The 19173-nt window shown below is 49.4% G+C and overlaps 1 protein-coding gene across 3 annotated transcripts in view; it reads left to right on the forward strand.

Annotated features, from left to right (window-relative positions):
* Positions 1-17737, forward strand: part of AOAH (acyloxyacyl hydrolase) — a 108339-nt gene extending 90602 nt beyond the window's left edge. For 2 of the 3 annotated variants that reach the window (XM_072599137.1, XM_072599136.1), the window contains exons 16-22: positions 582-656; positions 4411-4583; positions 7221-7279; positions 7372-7431; positions 7709-7805; positions 11276-11352; positions 16940-17737. In XM_072599137.1, the coding sequence (XP_072455238.1) occupies positions 582-656; positions 4411-4583; positions 7221-7279; positions 7372-7431; positions 7709-7805; positions 11276-11352; positions 16940-17068 (670 nt within the window). In that variant the 3' untranslated portion in view covers positions 17069-17737. Of the gene's footprint in view, positions 1-581; positions 657-4410; positions 4584-6027; positions 6970-7220; positions 7280-7371; positions 7432-7708; positions 7806-11275; positions 11353-16939 lie in introns of those variants that run through there. The other variant, XM_072599138.1, reaches the window with a different exon arrangement.
* The last annotated feature ends 1436 nt before the right edge of the window (positions 17738-19173 follow it).

Raw genomic sequence — 19173 nt, forward strand, 5'->3', positions numbered from 1 at the left:
TCTCCCTCCCAGCTTTGTGTCATCCTCACGTTTGATAAGACTAGTCATTTGAGTCAGAAAAATATGAAGTAGCAGAGCACCAAGGAGAGATCCCTTCACCATCTCTCTAGAGACATCCCTCTAGGTTGATTTTGATCCAATACTAAATACTCGTGGATCCAGTTACTTTTAAGTCACCTAACTATACCATCATCTATCGCACACATCTCTGTCAGGTCAGCTCAGATATCATGATAAATATGTCAAATATCTTGCTGAAATCAAGGCATTCCAGGACTTGCCCTTATATTCACCTGCATGATTCATTATTTTCAAATCTATAGAATTGTATGAACTCTGTTTGGTGGGAAATGGGTGGTGGAACTAAAATGACAGAAAAAATAAAAGAACTAAGAAATGGAGGTCATAATAGGAACAGGGAAGACTGAGGGAAAGAAATTAAGGGAAAAGCAGAAAGTATCACTGTAAGGAACAACCCACTAAGACAGAGGATTCCACCAACCAGAGATTCTCAGGGATCTTGAAGCCTGAGTTCAAAGTCAGGAAGTTCCCCAACTCTGACTTTCTCTCCTGTTTATCAGCTTGTCCAGGAACCGGCTGTTGGATCACCCCGCCATTGTCATCTACACCATGCTTGGGAATGACGTGTGTAACGAGTGAGTAGTTGGCAACGGTTGTGGCCATGCTGGTTTGTCTTGCCAGTGTTTGACTCTCTGCCTTTCTTTCTATCTTAGCACCCAGTGCCAGTGAAATAGAATATTCAGTATTTAAGCTCAAAGGAACCTTAGAGATGAGGGAATACAGTTTATTGTGTTCAACCCCTGTGTTTTACAGATGAGGGAATACAGTTTATTGAGTGGAAGGGGCTTATCCTTGATCACACAGCTAATGAGTGGCCAGGCTGAGAGGCTCAGAAGGTAGAAACAGAACCCAGTCGTGTTGCCCTTGCTAACACCTTCTCCAACACCAATTTTCTAACCACAACTGGGTTAGAAATAAACTTCAGAGTCCCCAAGGTCCCCCTTGTTCTCATGATGGGGGATATTCAGACATAGGTAATTCAAGGAGTCAGGGACTGGCACTCAACATGCCAGAGAGGGACACACTAGAGTAGGTATTCCAGATGGCATGCCAGCTGCAGTCTGTCCTTCCAAGGAGGCCACTTCTCTATCATCCATGGAATCCTGGTGCTCACCATGGCTACCCCAGGATCTCATAAACCCTCTCCCTTATAGGCAGAGTCCTCAGCAGAAGCTCACCCCCAATGCACCCTTCAGGCAACAGCCCAGGGTCAGCTCTGCCCCTCCCCCCCACCTCCAATCCCCTCTTTTCTGTCATTCCACCCTGGCATGAATAAAGCTCAAGATTCCCAAGCCACCTAACATCTACAAGCAGCTTCAAGCCCAAACACTAGTTTTCATTTGCTTTGCTCAATAGATAAAACCCTGTGAGGGGGCAGAGCAAATGTTATGATCCTCATTTTATGGATGAAGAAACTAGGGCCCTGAGAGACTAATCATCTTGTCAAGGGTTACACAGTTTTCATTCAGAAAGAATTCGAACCCATCGATCTCCAGACTCCAACACCCACATTTCCCCTTTGTCTATATTGTCTCATGTCTCACACTGAACTACATCTCTAATACAAAAGATTCAAGCACAGTTCCTCCTACCCATCAACTCCCAGGTCTCCTCTGGAATTTGGGAAGATTCTATTCCCCAGTCCTTATAGCCCTCAGAAACAGGACTGGCCCAGGTGGTACAGAGGGCAGCGAATGTCCTGAGACAGTCAAGGGAACTCCTAGAAGCAAGGGAAAGGAGCAGGGTGCTGGGGGAGCTATCCCCATAAACCACAGGGCAAATATCTACCCCTTAGAAAACCAAGGCACTTCCAGTATATGCTCATGCACAGTCTCCCTCCCCCATACCTGGGCATGGCTGGAGCACCACTGCCAGGTGGGATCTATCCTTACACTTCTCAGAACTTTCTGTGTGTTTTCTTGACCTTTGAGAGTCCACAGATGGCATCCTTGCACACAAGCTGCAACCTAGGTGTGACTCCAGCATGTGTCAGGGGATGCTGAGACAATGCACTCCAACTCCCACCTTGGAAAGGTGTCTCGCCTCCTGAGGGGACAAGAGGGAGTGAGGGGGTTAAAACTCTCTCTATTGAAAAAGCCATGCTAGTATTTTCCACCACAGCTATTTCTAAAAATGGTTCTCCCATTGGAATGAAAACATTTGGATATAAATTGGAAGAAGTAATCTGGTCACAGTCTAGCATTTCTAGCTGCAGTGACCTAGGGCAAGTCTCTTCACTTGTCAAGGCCTCAACTTCCTGTAAAATCTGTCAAATGAGGGGGTTGGGGAAAGGACCAATCAAATCCAACAAGCATCTAGCAGAGTACCCTGAGGATGCAGAGACAAAATCAGCAATCTCTCTGTCAAGAAGAGAGGATGATGCCAGTCTCCAAGGTGTGGGCCCACCTCCTCTGAAGAGCAAGGGATAAGGGGAAGGGAAGTGATGGTAATCAGCAGGTTGAGATTTCCAGCAGTGACTGTTTGGTTCTTGGCTATGAAATGGGCTTTATTCCACAGGAGTTTGAGTTTGTCAGGACTAGCTCAGCACCCAATAGGGTTCATTCTGCTGGAGTAGGCATGGCTTACCAGGGCCAGGAGCTTGGTGGCTGGGGATGGCGTGATTGCCTGCTAGGGTCTTGGGACATAAGGCAGAGGTCTTGCTTCCCTCCATTGATTTCTTGTCTGAGCCAGACTGCTCTACCTCCAGAAACTTAGCCCCTCCCATCCTCACTCACCCTTGAAAGACTTCAAGCCAAGCCCTGGCATGTAGTTGGTGATGAGATCTATATGCCCAGAGTATGTGACAAACTTTGACACATTGTGTCAACATCAACTAGACTTAATTCTGTGATTGTTTGGCATGGGTCCCTTGCCATGAGATTTTGTATGATTAGATTCAGTGTTTTCTGGAAAGTAAGAGACAGGACCCTGGAGTGGATCCATAGACATGGGATGCGGCAGAGCTTGCAGATGAGTCCAGTCGCAGAAAGCAAGGGCAAGGCTTGGGATCTCCACAGGCCAGGCCTCTGTTGGCCATTGTCAGTCAGCTTTGGATGGAGACCAAATGACATTTAGCAAAACATCAAGAATATTTGGGGTTATTTTTTCTTTTTGAGTTTTTCTCTCAAAACATTGCTTCCCTCTCAAACACACTGAGTGTCATTAATCAAATGGCCCAGGAATCAAGGGGCCGTTTATGTAACTGGTGAAGTCTTTGCCAGGAAAGAGGCATCTGGGAGAGGGGGACCTTTCCTGTGGTGTCTGGAGGTACATGTCTGGCCATCATGGGACAGGGTGCTGGGCTGGGAGTTGGAAAGATCCAGGTTCAAGTTACTCTTCAGACACTTGGGTGGGGAAGGAATGAAGAAGCCTTTATTAAGTCCTCTCTATGTGCAAAGACCCTGGACAGATCGCTGAGCTTTCCAGGTCTCAGTTCCTTCCTCTGTAAAAGGGAAAAATGGGCTTCATTGGCCTCCTAAGGGTCCTTCTGGTTGTAGTTCTGGAACCTTCAATGCAAGAACTGAATCAGTCTGAAGTCATGATGAACAAAGCCCAAAGGCAGGGAGGAGGAGGGTCACTGGGGGCTTCCGACCTGAGTTCTCATGAGTGTGTGACACCCACACTGAGCACGGTCCATTGCCAAGGTTGTGTGATTCTACTGGGCAAAGGTTCTGTCTTTTCTATCATTAACTCAGAGAAAGAATCCATTGTCCTCAAGAAATGCTTGAAGGACAGACCCTGCGTGTGGGAACTGGGTAAAACCCATCATGATCCTCAGCAAGGAGGATCCTGGCCCTTGAGTATACATGAGGACTGTCTTCAAATGGTCCCCTCTCCAACTCAGAGAATTTTAAAAGCTGGCTTTTTTATTTCATAAAGAAAAAGAAATGGTCCCAGCTCCTTTATACCTGGACCCATGAGTTTCATTTCTCTGGCTTTTGGTTCCTGTGATTTGTGAGGTAACATGTGTCCTCCACTGAGATTTTATCACCTAAATGAGAAAGTAGTCAGAAGCAGGTTTTCCTTGTCAATGACCCTGAAAAGTTCCTAGTCAGAAAGTGTGGGGGCCCCAAGCAGTGAGCAGGGACTCAGAGGGTCTGATCTAGGCCCCGCCCCCATATTGATTTTTGAAGTGAGACCAGGGCATCCTGGCTGACCCTCAGATCAAAAAGGCTCCTGTGGGACTTCCAAAGAGTTCCTAAGGCTCAGGAACACCAGGAGGGCACAACCTCCCAGTGAAAGCTCAACTTTTGTAGGGTGGGTGTACTGGGTGGGGAGGTCCAGCCCAATCTGCTGCTCTGGCCTTTCCTCCATTTCTTTCACCAACAGGCATATTGACACGGTGTCAAAAATGACCACTCCAGAGGACATGCGGGCTCATGTCATGGAAACACTGACATTTCTGAATTCTCGCCTCCCTCCGGGCAGCCATGTGGTCCTCTATGGACTGGCAGATGGGCGCTTCCTCTGGGACCATTTGCATGACCGCTACCATCCACTGGGTAAAAGTTGGGATCAATTCTGGGGTCTTTTAGATCAGAGTTCCTAAGGGCTTCTATTTCTATGTACATGGTTCAAACCAACAGCATTACCTGCACTGTTGTGGATGGCTGAGCTGGAGCTGAGCTGGCTGCTTAATGTGGGCACCAGTGTGGGTACTAGAAGGGAAAGGATTCCTAGGAATTCTGAAATCTCAGTCAAGAGACTCAAGACTCAAAGGGCACAGGGGGGTTGTCTTCACACTTGCCACTGAACCATGGCTGTGGAAGCCAGAGGTTTGGAAACGAAGAGCCAGTCAAGAGACTCTTTGGTGACAATGGGTTTCTGGACCCCAACCTAACATAACGGGGGCAGCTAGCAGCCACATGGACAGTCCCTGGGGCTCTGGCTCCCAAGACTTGTCCAGTTTGATGGACTCTGAAGTCCGTGCTTGACATGCGGTAGGAGACTCATTAATGCTTGTGGATTAAATTCACAAAGAACTGCATTGGTGCTCTCCTCTCCCCCAAAAACGTCTTCAGCTGCTTTTCCTTCAGGAACATCTTGGCTCCCAAGGCTTACAGGGCCTTCTGCCCCCACTTCTTCCACCTTCCCCCAGCCCAAACTCCCAATATGGATCAGGATTCCCCTCTTTCTCTTTAGTCAGTCAGTCAGTAAACATGTTAAGTATCTACTGTGTGCCAGGAACCTCACTAAGTTCTGGGGATACAAGGAAAGGCAAGAGACAGTTCCCACCCTCAAGGAGCTCCCAGTCTAATGAAGGTAGACACCAAGTCAACATCGATGTACAAACAACCTGTCTTTGGTCTTCTTTGATTTTACCTTGGAATCCATTGTCCATTTTTTAGGACACTGGGTTCTACTTAATAACTTGGCCCGCTGAGAGATGTCTCCAAGCCCTTTGACGGGCATCTAGAGAAGGAGACATGCCTGTACTTTGAACCCAGAAAGTAGCGATTTGGTCACAGCAGAAACACACCCTTCACCCTCTGGGCTGCTTCTGGGCCTCCCTTCTCAGTTATCCATCTGGTCTGGGAGCTCCCACAGCAAACACCTTTGGAAAACCGCCTCTAGGACATATCTTTACTGGGGAAAAAACCTTGGGGAGGAGGTGGGATGCAAAGACTTAGTGCACTCCTCCCAAAAACAAATGTGCCTGGCCCATAGAAGAGGCTTGTGGAAGGAAGGAAGGAAGGAAGGAAGGAAGGAAGGAAGGAAGGAAGGAAGGAAGGAAGGAAGGAAGGAAGGAAGGAAGGAAGAGAGGGAGGAAGGGAGGAAGGAGTGAATGAATGAATGGGTGAATGAATGAATTAATGAATGTGTGAAGAGCTGGGCAGCTGCTCAACACAGACTAGGGCTTTGCCAGAGAGCCTTAGGAGTGAGGTAGAAGGAAGTGGGTCCCTGGAGATGGGCAAGGCTGTCTCACTGGGCCTGGTACACTTCCAGACACCACAGAGGTTCATCGGACCACATGGTGGAGATGTGGATCGGAGCAGACAGACTGTGAAGGACCAGAAATTGGGGCATGGTACACATGGAATTTTGGAAGCAGAAAAAGCAGGGCAGGCAGCTTGATGCTGGCAGAGCCCCCGCCAGGAGGGCAGCCCAGGACAGCCGGGGAAGAAGCTTGGCTGTAATTGTCGGTATTCTGCCTATTCACAACACGCAGACCCCGGCGCGTCCCTGGGACCCCACTGGGCCCGTCTGTTCGGGACGCGCCAGCTCCCTCCCTCGCAAGGGTAGAACCTCCCCGTGACAGGGAGATGAGAACCGGTGATCGTTCAGTCTGGTGCCTCTGGGAGAGAAGAGCAAATAGGCCAGGCCAGTTGCTGTCAACCTCATGCTCGGCTTTGAGACATGGCCTCTATTTCATCCATTTGGGAAGACCAAGAGACACGTCCATGGACAGGGCTCTAGCCATTCTCTTAGAGGGGAGAAGGGGAGGGCAGGATGACAGGGTGGGGCAAGGTTAGCCCCAGAGGAGGAAGAAAGCCTGGAGGGAGGGGAAAGAGTCTTGTGTCTGCGTATGAGGAAGGGTGTGTGTGTGTGTGTGTGTGTGTGTGTGTGTGTGTGTGTGTGTGTGTGTGTGTGTGTGTGTGTGTGTGTGCGTGTGTGTGTGTGTGTGTATTTGTGGTGAAGGAGGGCAGGATGGGGGCACTCTGGCACTGTCACATACCACCCCAGCTAGTCCCAAAGGGCTCCCAGGCTCGGTTTCATCAGCAGATGATTGCCCTGGGTGAGATTGAAAGTGTTATTTCAAGGCTCTCAGTGAGTTGGATCTCAGGCCATGACCAGAATGGGGTACCAACCTTCAAGGCCTTTTTCATCACCCTGGCTTGTGTTGGTATGGCTCCCATTCTTTACACCCCCTCCCTCCCCCCGCTCCAGGCTTTTTTCCCAACCGAAAGTCCAGCTCCTCACAAATGAGGAATCACAGGTCTGCCCCCAAGACTTCACTGTCCCTCTGAGGTTGGCTCTAGACTCCTCTGGACTTCAACCCATACTGGGTCCACTCTCAGAGCATCCCAGCGCCAGGAATGCCCTGAGATCTGAAGATCAGAGTGGCCCTTGTACATTCAGAAATATCTTTCATTGCAAGTATTTGATTCCCTCTGGTGTGGACAATCACTGTCTTCTAGGCCAACTGAATAAAGACGTCACCTATGAGCAGTTGTATGCCTTCCTCAGCTGCCTCCAGGTGAGCCGGGTGCGGGATGGTCCCAGATAAGGAGTCCCCCCACTGCAGCCTTTTCCTCTCTGATCAAAGTGTCTGATGTTTTCCATCCATAGGTGAACCCCTGCCAAGGCTGGATGTCCTCCAATGAGACTCTCCGGACTCTCACCTCCGAAGTATGGCATGCCAGGCCCTTCTGTATTCTCTGGGAGGGGGCCTGGGAGCCAAGTGTGCATTTCATATATTGACCTAGCAATGTGATCAAGACAGCATATGAATATATATATATATATAATGGGAGGGAGGAAGGAAGGAAGGAAGAAAAACTCAGCCTGGCTTTTATTAGACCTGGTCTCTGCATGAGGGAGGGCCGGGAGTGAGGGAGAGGGAAAGGAAGGGGCAGTTCTGAAGTCCCGAGTTGTCATGGATCCCTGCCTGTCTCCTTGTTTGCAGAGAGCCAAGCAACTTTCCAACGTTTTGGAAAAGATTGCAGCTAATGAGACATTTGCCAACATGAGTCTCCTGTACCTGGATTATCCTTTCAAAGAAAGTGAGTACACCTTTTCATTCAGCAGCTGCAGTTCCTCTGAGACCTGGGCTCCTGGCCTGCTCACATGGGCAGGTTTTACAAATGCAGCAACATAAACTCCTCTGCATGGTTCAGTGGATTTGTACTGTGGGGATCCAGGTTCGAATCCTGCCGTGTGAGCTTAGACTGGTCATTGCTCCTCTCAGGCTCCATTTGTTCATCTACAGTAAGGGTGGCTTGTGAGGTCGGGCAGGAAGCTGGCCTTTCCCCGGCCACACTTAGTAAAGCAAACAGGCCTCTCCCTTGTATGGGAGATGGGCCAGGTGGGTGGCCAGGCCAGCAGGGGCACTGGAGGCCTTCTGGGGCCTGGAGAAGCTGAAGGTTTCCCCGGACAGGAAAGGTGCCCCCTTCTGATCATCAGCAATGCCAATGACCAGGGCCTTCCTCCTGGACAGAGTCAGTTCTGCACACTAGGAGGTGCCTTACTCTAAGGCTGAGGCTTCCAGACCAAAGGCCAGATCATCTGTCCAGGAATAGGGAGCATCCCCAATTCAGTAATCAATCAATCAACATTTATTGAACACCTGCTATGTGCCAGGCACTGTGCTAAGTGCTAGGGACACAAAAAGAGGCAAAAGGCATTGCCTGCCCCCAAGGAGCTCCCAGTCTAATGGGGGAGAAAAGTAAACAGAAATGTGTGCGCAAAGCAAGCCGCATCCAGGATAAATCGGCAGTGATGCACAGAGGGAAGGCACTGGGAGGAAGAGGGCCATGGAAGGCTTCCCATAGGAGCTGGGCTGGGGGGCAGAGGAAGGAGAGCCTTCCAGGCCTGGGCCAGCCAGAGAGAAGGCACAGAACACAGAGATGGAGGGTTTCCATTGCGGGACAGCCAGGAGGGCAGTCACTGGATCAAAACCTACCTGTCGAGGGATAAGGAGTGAGAAGACTGGAAAGGGAGGGAGGAGTCAATCTACTGAGGGCTTTGAATGCCAACCAGAGCAGCTCTTATTTTCTCCTAGGGGCCACAAGGTGCCTCCAGTATTTATTGAGTAGGGGTGACATGAACAGACCTGTGCTTTAGGAAAATCTCTTTGGAGGCTGAATGGAGGATGGACTGGGGTGGGGAGAGACCGAGGCAGACCCCCAGCAGCTACTGCAGTAGTCTAGACCTGAGATGATGGGGGTCTGCACCAGGCTGGAGGCAGGGTCAGAGGAGAGAAGGGGGAGTATTGGAGAGATGCTGCAGAGGAGAGACTGACAAGCCTGGGGGTCAGGGTCAAGGGGCAAGAGTATGAGGTCTGTTTAGGACATTTTGAGTTGAAGAGATCTCATTCAGTGTGAGGTATCTGAAAGGCATTTGGAGACACAAGATTGAAAGTGGGCAGAGGACTGAGGGCAGAATAAGTAGATTTGAGAAACATTAGTGCAGAGATGGTCATGAAGTCCATGGGAGTTGATGAATTCACCAGATGAAGCAGGATAGAGGGAGAAGAGAAAGAAAGAGATTCCAGGCAGAACCATGGTTAGAGGAGGAGCCATCAGATTGGGAGGGGGAGAGTCAGGAGAGGGGAGGGGTGTCCTAAAACCTGGAGAGAGGAAAGAGTCAAGGAAGACAAGAGTGACCAAGAGTGTCAGAGGCTGTGGAGGCCAAGGAGGACTAAGAAGAGGCTGGGCGACTACCTGTTGTGTCTCTCCTGACCTCACAGCCACATGGAGGAAGCCTGGTTTTCTCTACAGCTTCTCTGAGCCATCCAGGAAGCAGCTAAACTGACAGGGAGCATATTCGAGGTGCCTGTGACCCACAGCCTGCTGCTTCCCCAGTCCACTATGTTCTCAGGCATTCCCTCTCCACCCCCTTCCTCAAAACTCATTGCAGTCTGAGCCCCTAGTGCTGCCCCAGTCTTCACTTCATTGGGGGTGCCTGATGGTGAAGTCTCTGTGGCCTATTATGGAAGAATACAGACAAGCACTGAGACAGCAGCAGTGGGCTGCAACCTGCATCCTTGGAGGGATGTCCACATCTGAGCCACAGGAGTATTTGAAGGTTTCTAGGTAGCAGCCCTCTTAGCTGGTCCTCAGGCCATCCTACAGGAGAGCTCCAGGCAAAGGCTGATGTCCACTGACCAGGGATTCCAGAGAGGAGCAGTCACTGAGGTCTCATGCAGCTCTGAGCCTCTGGCTCCTGAGAACTGGGAAAGGGGGTTCTCACCCCAGAAATCCTGGCACCATCAGACATTCCACCATCAGAAATGGATCTGACTTCAATATGGAAATGCCAGGAAAGATGTCCTGAGCACATCTGCTTCACTGCTGTACCCTGAGGACCATGGGACCTTTCCATCTGACTTACAGCTAAGACCTCCCATGGATGGGGTCTGCCCCACTCCAACAAGAATGCCTCAGGAGCAGGGGCTGACTTTCCTACTTGTGTCTCCAGCTCTAGCACAGTGCTTTGCACATAGAGAGCATTTAGTAAATGCTTTTTTTCATTCATTCACTCTTCATTCATTCATTCATGGGTTCAGCCTGGCATGGGAGACCAAATCCCCCACTTTTGAGCCTGACTCTGCCAGTGACTGACTGAGGAGGGTTGGGCAACCTTTTAAACTACTCAGAGCCTCACTCTCTTCCTCCATCTGAAATCAGTCTGATTATTCTCTACCTGGGGGGGGTGGGGGCAGGATTTGTAGAGCTTGGCATACATCCAAGTTTGAATGACCTCAGAGGGCACCTGGACACAGCTGCACTGCCCATGGATCCTTGTTTCAGAGAAGGAAGAGGGGACACTGTTGGCCTGCTCCTACTGGGCAGTGCCAATGTCACTAAAGCTTCCAGTGAAGCCAGTGGCCAGAGCTCTGGCCTGCTGCAGGGCTGATGGAAAGGGCAGCATCCCCAACTAAATAGATCTCCAGCAGTCCTGCCTTCCTCCATCAGAAGGAAGAATCAGAAAAGGAAAGTCCTGGGGTGCTCACGTGTACATGGGCAGCTATGTGAGCTTGTGGCTTGTTCTGAGAGCCTCTATTCCACAGTCTTTGTTGGGTTTGTCCTTCGTTTTTGAAGAGGACCATGACATCAGAGGAATGATGACATGACTTGCACTTGACTTTGTTTTGAGTGAGGGAGGGCTGTCCAAGGTCACCAGCCTCATTTCTCCAGAACCATCTGGGTCCAGTGACCAGATATTCATCAGGATGACTGGAGATGGCCCAGGAGACAATGGGAGACCCTGATCATTTTAGGCTAAGGCTTTTTCAGCATCCACAATCCTATACAGAGCCCAAAAGTAGAGACTCAAAGAGATGGGTCTGAGGCCTCAACCTCACTGGGTCTCAGTTTCCTATTCTCTGTGATGGTACTGATAATCCCTGTGGAGCCTCCCTTCCAGCTTGTCCAGGGGGCTGAGGCTGGGAAGTGGTTTGCAATTCTTACAATGTTCTTACTATGATGGCTATCTCCAATAACATTCATCGCCTTGGTTGTGTGCTCCACAGTATCTGAGGAGTGGCAGAAGAGAGGGGGAGAGACCTGGCAGCTGATTGAGCCTGCAGACGGCTTCCACCCCAACGAGGTGAGGGAGAGAGCAGGCCCGTGGGGGAAGAGCAGGGTGGCATGTGGAAAGTCCAGGGTCTTCCTACATGTGGGTGAGTCTAGTTAGCTCTCTATGGGACCCCCCAGCTACTCACCCAAGAGACAAGGACCCCCGTACACATGTGTTCTGAGAGACCCTGCCCGAAATCTGCCAGCATCATTTCCAGAGGCAGGGGACTAACTGTGTAGGCTTCCTGGGGAGGAAAGACGAAAGCAAGCAAAGACTTTGGTTTCCACATTGACTGTGGTACCCTGTGTGTCTCCTTGAGCATGAGGCCTGGAGGGTGTGCCACAGGGCGTTCCTCTCCATGGCCACAAGGACCCCTTGGTTTGAGGGCACTTTTTATCATAAAGCTGATTAAATGTGAAAGGTAAATGTAAAAAGGGGGAGAGCATTCAATAAGCATATATTAAGCACTGACTGTGTGCTTCTGCTGGGAGTACTAAGTCCATAGCAGAATGGCCTCTGCCCTCCAGCAGCCTAAGGCCTGAATGGAGAATATGCTAGGCACCAATGGATAACCCCAAAATGATAGAAGGAGACAGACCAGGCCAACAACTAGCCTTGGGGGAGGGGAAAGGAGAAGGTGGCACACAACTGGGCTTTGGAGGCAGCCAAAGATTCTCCTAGGCTAAAGTAACCAAGGAAGACATGGGAGGGGGAGAGACTTGGAGGTGAGCACATGAAGGTGGGAGAGGGAAGAACCCAATAGCCATATGAGGGGCTGAACCTGGTGGCGCCTCCCCCTCCACCAAATGGACAGCTGGAGGGGTCAGGTGATGGTTAGAGGAGTAGGGCAGAGTGGGAGAGTGGAGTCTGGGGTGCCCCATAGACCTCTGGGATTCCAAGAAACATGCTAAGGAGGATACTGGGGCTGGAGCTGTAACTTTGGGAGGAATCAAGTAGGGGCTGACAGTGGGAAGTAGATGAGGTCAATGGGGAGAGAATGTATCGTACTATATCTATGCACATAGAAATCATAGGTAGGGGGAAGGAGAGAGAGAGAAGGGGGGATGGATGGGTGGGTGGGTGGGTGGATGGATGGATGAGTGGATGGATGGATGGGTGGGTGGATGGATGGATGGATGAGTGGATGGATGGATGGGTGGGTGGATGGATGGGTGGGGGGGGTGGATGGATGGGTGGGTGGGTGGATGGATGGATGGATGGGTGGATGGATGGATGGATGGATGGGTAGGTGGATGGATGGGTGGGTGGATGGATGGATGGGTGGGTGGGTGGATGGATGGATGGGTGGGTGGATGGATGGATGGATGGGTGGGTGGGTGGATGGATGGATAATCTCCCAAGTTAGGCTATAAACAACTTGAGGGCAAAGCCTGTTCTACTTCTGTCCACATTCTCAGTGCTTAGATTGATGAATTGAGTCAAACACACTTCCTTAGAAGGAAGGAGATGAGGGACCTTCCAACAAAGGAGACTTTTCAGAAGCAGTCAGAAAAGGAGAAAGCAAACCAAGTGAGCCTAGTCTCTCAGAAGCCAAGAGAAGTGAGTCCTGGAGAAGGGGGCACTCAGACAAGCTGCAGAGAGCATGGGCCAGGTTGGGACAGAACCCATGGTTTCCTAGGGAAAGGGAACTCCCTCTTTGCTGCAGGTGAGCATCCTCTGTGCCACTTAAGGTCCCTGGAGAACTGTCTGAGCACTAAATGAAATGACTTGCCCAGGGTCCCACAGCCATGACACGTCCAAAGTGGGTCATGAGAATGGGGACCAATAGAAGTCCATTGAAATCAACAATGCTATTTCCACTCTTTACAGAGTTAATAGTGTGGCTTCATAACACAGACTGCACAATATACCAATAGACCTTTTATATGAGCATTAAGGTAGCATCCAGCTAATTTCTCTTTGAAATTTATTTGCAGCTTGCTCAAATCTGAGCTAACTCATTTCTCTTTCCATCTCCTTATCCTCACCTCTCCCACCTTAATTATTGAATCCTATAAGGAAATTACACTATGATCCTTGGTTGCCTACAATTTTTAGGAAAATAGCCTAGATCCTGTTTGTCTTTTTTTTTTTCAAGCAGACCAGTTAATTCTCAGCTATTTTATTTGCCTCCACTGAGCTTGGGAGTTGCCTGGCTCTGGAGCAAGTCCCTTGTTTCTAGAAAGCTGATTGCTTTGTGCAGGTGCATCTCATTACAAGCCAGAAAACTGTTTGTAAGCGCCCATGTTTCTGCCAGTCACTTCCTGATCTGTGAGGCAGCAGGGTGGGGCAGACAGAGCCCTGGTCTGACTCCTACTTTCACCTCATAAGTAAAACAGGTAATATACTACCTGCGGTGTCTGCCTCCAAAATCCACTCTTTGTTTACCAATAAGTTGAGTTTTTCCTAATTTGGAAAACCAACATGACACATGCCTTTGCTCCTTTTCAGAGAAAGATCACTACTCCCGTGCAGCACATGGAACTCAGCTGCTTCTTCCTTGTAGGTTGGTAGGACTAGAGCTGGAGAGGTACTACAAGGTCATCTCATCCAACCACCTCATTTTACAGATGAGGAAACTGAGACCCTATGTGAAGTGACTCACCCAAGGTCAGCAAGCATTAAAACTCCAGTTTATGGTTAGATGAAGTTTCAGGCATTATCAAGGCTTGATGGTTACTTTAATATTGAGTTATATTTTCATGCAAAATAATACTTGGCTTCACTGTGCATTTGACCTGTTTCTCTCAGATATTCATCCCTGAGGAGAACCTGCCTGAAGGTCCTCATATCTATGAACTGGAGACATTCCCCAGTCACCTGATAATAGCTACCAGAACTAGATAAAGGGTAGGATACAAAGAATATCCTTGGGGATAGAAGATAAAAGTTTTGTTGAGAAGAATAAGCCAAAACTTTGGTAGCAATGGGTATAGAGACTTGGGTGGTTGTATTTAATGTAGGAATGTGAGATCATTTGACAGAGGGAGTGAGACTTCCCTCTAGAAAGGAACCCATCACCAAGGCATAGCACTGACCAACTGGAGTCAACCCAACCAAGAAATGCCTCTACTGCCATTCTGGGAAAAAAGAACCCAGACAGTGAAAGTACAGACGTAGGAAGCTAACCAACAACAGAGCAATAGATAAATTTGACTAGCAATAGATAAACAGAACCAGGGGTGAAAATCTTTGGTGACCTTCCCTTCAGGAATGTACATAAACCACAAGCCTCCCTGCTTGTCATCATCAAATACAAAAGGCCTGTAAGACTGGAATGATGAAGTTATTGAAGGCTAGCCACTCTTTACAATCATTGGCCTATCCATACTATTTATCATCTTGGACTTGAAGGAAAGCCTGGGTGTGAATCCTGCTTCAAACGTTACATCAGTCAATATACATTTGTTAAGCACCACTACATGCCAAGCTCTATGGAGGTATGGAGTATGTCAACACAAAGGTGAAACATTCCTCCTTCCCTTGGGAGACTGGCATTTTAGCCAGGGGAAATACACATATACAGAGATTAGATAGATAGATAGATGAATGGATGGATGGATGGATGGAGACAGAAATGCAGATAGAGAAATAGAGAGATAGAGGTAGATATACAGACAGAAAGATAGAGAAATAGAGACGGAGACAAACAGACAGAAATAGAGAGAGAGACAGAGACCTAGATATTAGATATGATCAATCAACAAGCACTTATTAAGACCCATGCTTCTGTCATTGTGTTGTGCTGGGGATCCAAAGACAGAAGTGGAAAAGCCCCTGCCCTCAGGGAGTTTATATTCTAATGGAGTGGACAGCATGTACCACTGGGAAAGGGGAGGCAGGTACCAGAAGCTTGGGGACATCAAGAAAGGCTTCATGAAGAAGGTAATGCTGAAACTGAGCCTTGAGGGAAGCTAGGGATTCTCTGAGGTGAAGGGGGAGTGGATTCCAACCTGAGCAAAAGTGTGGTGATGGGATATGGCATGCCCTGCATGAGCCAGGGAGATCAGTTTGGTTGGACTCATAGAGTTGAGACTGGGGAGGAATGTCCAACAATGCTGCAAAGATAACTTGGGACCAGGTGGGGAAGAGCTTCCACAGGGAATCAGGGAGTTCGTGTTTGAGTCTAGTCCCAGGAGTTTGCTGAGTAGGGGCCAACCCGCTCATACTCCTTCTTAAAGAAAATCACTTTGGCAGCTGTTGAGAAGATGGAGTAGAGGGATAGGGGCCACAGAATGAGGACATCATCACGGTGGTGACTGACCAAGTCAGCAAGGTTTTACTAAGCACCTAGTCTGTATCCGGTCCTGTGCCAAGCGCTGAGGGTACAAAGAAAGGTTCCACAGCAGTCCCTGCTCCCAAGGAGCTCACAGTCTAGCTACGTACAAACAAGCCGTGGACAGGCTAAACTGGAGATCAGCACAGGGGAAGGGTCTGAGAATTAAGGAGGATGGAGATGGGCTTCTTGCAGAAGGTAGGATTCTAGGAAGAAGCCCCGTGGTAGAGGTGAGGAGACCCAAGGATTCCAGTCATGGAGGAGGTGGGTAGGGGCTTGTTGGTGGAGCAAAGGGGGTGATGGCATTGGATAGAAGAGTGCCGAGAGAGGAGTGGGGTGTAAGAAGACCAGGAAGGTGGGGAGGAGCCGGGTCATGAAGAGGTTTAAGAGTCGATTGGGGCCATTTCTTTGATCTCAGGGAAGCAGGGAGCAGTGGAGATGACTGACAGTGTCAACCTCCTTCTTTAGGAGGCTAAATGATGGACCAGATGGGATGAGATCTGAGGTGGGCAGCAGTGGTCTGAGCTCGAGGGGATAAGAGTGTTCACTGGATGGGTGACAGAGTCAGAGGAGAGAAGGGAGCATGTACTAGAAACGTGATGTAGGTGGAGTGGACAGACCTTGGCAAAGGATTGGATATATTGGGGAGAAGGGACTGGGGAGAGAGAAGGTAAGAGTTGACCCTAGTTGATGAGTTGGGTGACTGGGAGGATGGTGGCCAACTTGTTGACAACAGGGAATTTGGAAACGGAAAGTTTGGGGGGAGAGATAATGAATTCAGCTTTGGACATGTTAGGTTTCCTCTGGTCCACCTAGTTCATAGAGCCATATAGTTCAAATAACATAGTGACAGCCAACACACACACATCCACCCTGCCCGTCCAAGGGTGACTTGCTTTGGGGACTGTGCTACAATATCATTCTTTAAAAAAAATAGAAAGATCATTCAAAGTGGAGAAGAGGAGGCTCAGGCTGATGAGGAGCTGAACTTAGGCATCCACAGGGGACCATGTTGAAGAGGAAGAAGGATTCCTTGTGCTTGAATACAGTTTCAGAGGCAAACATGGGCTGGGTGGGAGGGGGCAGTGTTCTAACAATGAAAGCTTTCCCAGAGCAGGAGGGGCAGCCTGGGGGATTCCCTCTCCTTGGGGGGCTTCATGCAAAGCCTGGATGACTATCACTGGTTTGGGGGGATAAGCCTTGACCTGGAGAGCACAGAGGGAGGGCACTTCTAACTCAGAAATTCTGTGAAAAGAACCTCTGATAGCTCCCAAACCGAGGATACGCTGCCCAGGAAACCCACAGTCCAAAGCCAAGTATGAATCTGATTCTCTCTCACAGGTAGCTTCTCAGCTAGCTACAAAATTCTTCTGGGAGACAGTCCTCCAGCAATGGCCCCATATCCTGGGAAAGGAGAATCCATTCAATGATGAGATCGAGCACCTATTTGGAGATCAAGGTGGTCACTGAGTGCCCGGGGCTCCTTGGGCAACCTTTCCTCTGACTCCAGGAAACTAGGACCAGGACTGCTGCAAATCTACCCTCCATCAGAATGAGTACATACCAACGTAGCCAGGTTTGGCCATGCCCTGAGACGTCCAGTAGCACCTTCCTGGCATCTTTGGGGCTCTGGACCCTCAGCTCTCCTCTGTGCTAAGGTCATACATTCCTCTGTTGGGATGGAAGCTCACTCTGGGCAAGGACCATTTCTTGTTCGTCTTTGTACCCCTTCCTGAGCCCAATGCCTTACTTACAAGACAACTAGGTGGTGCAGCAGGTAGAGCCTGGAATCAGGAAGACTTGAGTTCAAATCTGATCACAGATACGTACTAGCTGTGTTGGCCTTGGGCATGTCACTTCACCTCTGCTTGCCTCGGTTTCCTCAACTGTAAAATGGGGATAATCACAGCACCTACCTCACAGGGTTGTTGTGAGGCTCAAATAAGGTAATTGTGAAGCACTTAATAGGTTCCTGACACATAGTAGGTGCTAAGTGAGTGCTTATTCCTTTCCCCTTACTCATAGTAAGTTCTTAATACATCTTTGCTAAGTGTAACTTAATTGAACTGAGTAGCATTTTTTCTCTTATCAGAGTGGATTTTCTCAGAAAAATCGGGAAATAAAAAGACCTCTGTGTGATCTTAGTCTACAACGTTTGCATGTTTCCAACTGCATGGGATCTTGGCTGAATGGTGGCACCGATGTGCCATTCCAATGCCTTTTCCCCTCCCGATTGTGCCCTGAATGGTGATGTGCCCGGCAGGCTTCACTCCCCGTATGGGAACTGGCTCAGATCCCTACAGGGAAAGTCAGTCCTGCCCATTGAAGCCCTTCTCCACCAGGCCTTGGCCCCAGAAACAAAGGGGAAATGGGGATTGGCTCACAGGAAGTCGTCATGGTGGAGGATTACCTAGAGCAGAAGCTGTTGACAGGGACGCTAGGCAGAGGGAAGGCAAGCCAACTGGGATCCTGGGCCCATGTTTCCTTGAGGACAGTGCCCCCTCCTGGCCTCTTCAAGAACCACGTCATAGCCTTCCATCTTCAGAACAGGCAGCCCTGGCATTGGCTTCTTCAGACTCCCTACTGGAACTAGATGGCTTTTGTGCCCACTGTCACGAGATCTCAGGACCAGGGAGAAAGAACAAGCCCCCAGTGGCGATGGGGTTTAGCTAGACTGGTTCAAGCCTCCAAGCCAGGTCTCCATCTCAGGGTGCCACTGACAGGGCTTGGTAAGGCCCCAGGTGTTGGCATTCTGTAATTATTGCTAGATCCTGGGTGGAGGGGAGGGAGCTGATGATCTGAGGAGCTTCCGGTGGAAATGAGTAACTCCATCCTCCCACTACCCTAGAGCTGCAGAAGTGTGACTCTCCTAAGGAGCATCCCCAGAAGGGACCAAAGCAAAACCAGGACGACTGCAAATGTACCCTCCATCAGAATGAGTACATACCGAGGTAGCCAGGTTTGACCTGGCTAGCCTTTGACCCCAGGCCACCAAGAGCTGAAGATTTTCAAAGGGAAAGGAACATTAACACAGTCACTTGGCTTCATAAACGTCCGGAGAGACCAGGAGAGTCGGTGTTAGGGATTTCAGACCAAACATCCCCAGTATTCAGCTGGGCTCATCATTGGGTACCTCACTAAAACAGTAAGGGCCATCAAATTGCCCAGTTTCTGGAAGGAGGTGAGAAAGACAGCCATGAGGGCCCCGCTCCACTCACACAATAGGTTTCCCAGACAAACCTTCCTCCATTTCAAGGTGCTTTGCCAATTCTCACCAAAAAGCCCTAGCTGGTAAGCCCTTCCTAGCACGTTTGCCTTTAGTCCTGAGCCGGAGGATACAAACAGCAAAGGCATTTAATGAAGTAGCATTGTAAGAAAAAGAGGAATAAAACATTTTCCACATAAACCTGAAGAACATTGTCCTGCCATCAGTGGAATAAAAGGAGATGTGTACAGGACACAGGAGAGGCACATATGGAGGAATATATGGGCCCTGGTCCATGCATGTGCAATGCCTCTCATCTTTGGGGGAGCTTGGCACATGACATCCAAAAACCAATACCATCAATGCTCAA

The sequence above is a fragment of the Notamacropus eugenii genome, chromosome 3, assembly GCF_028372415.1.
Source record: "Notamacropus eugenii isolate mMacEug1 chromosome 3, mMacEug1.pri_v2, whole genome shotgun sequence".
In the NCBI taxonomy this organism is placed as follows: Eukaryota; Metazoa; Chordata; class Mammalia; order Diprotodontia; family Macropodidae; genus Notamacropus; species Notamacropus eugenii.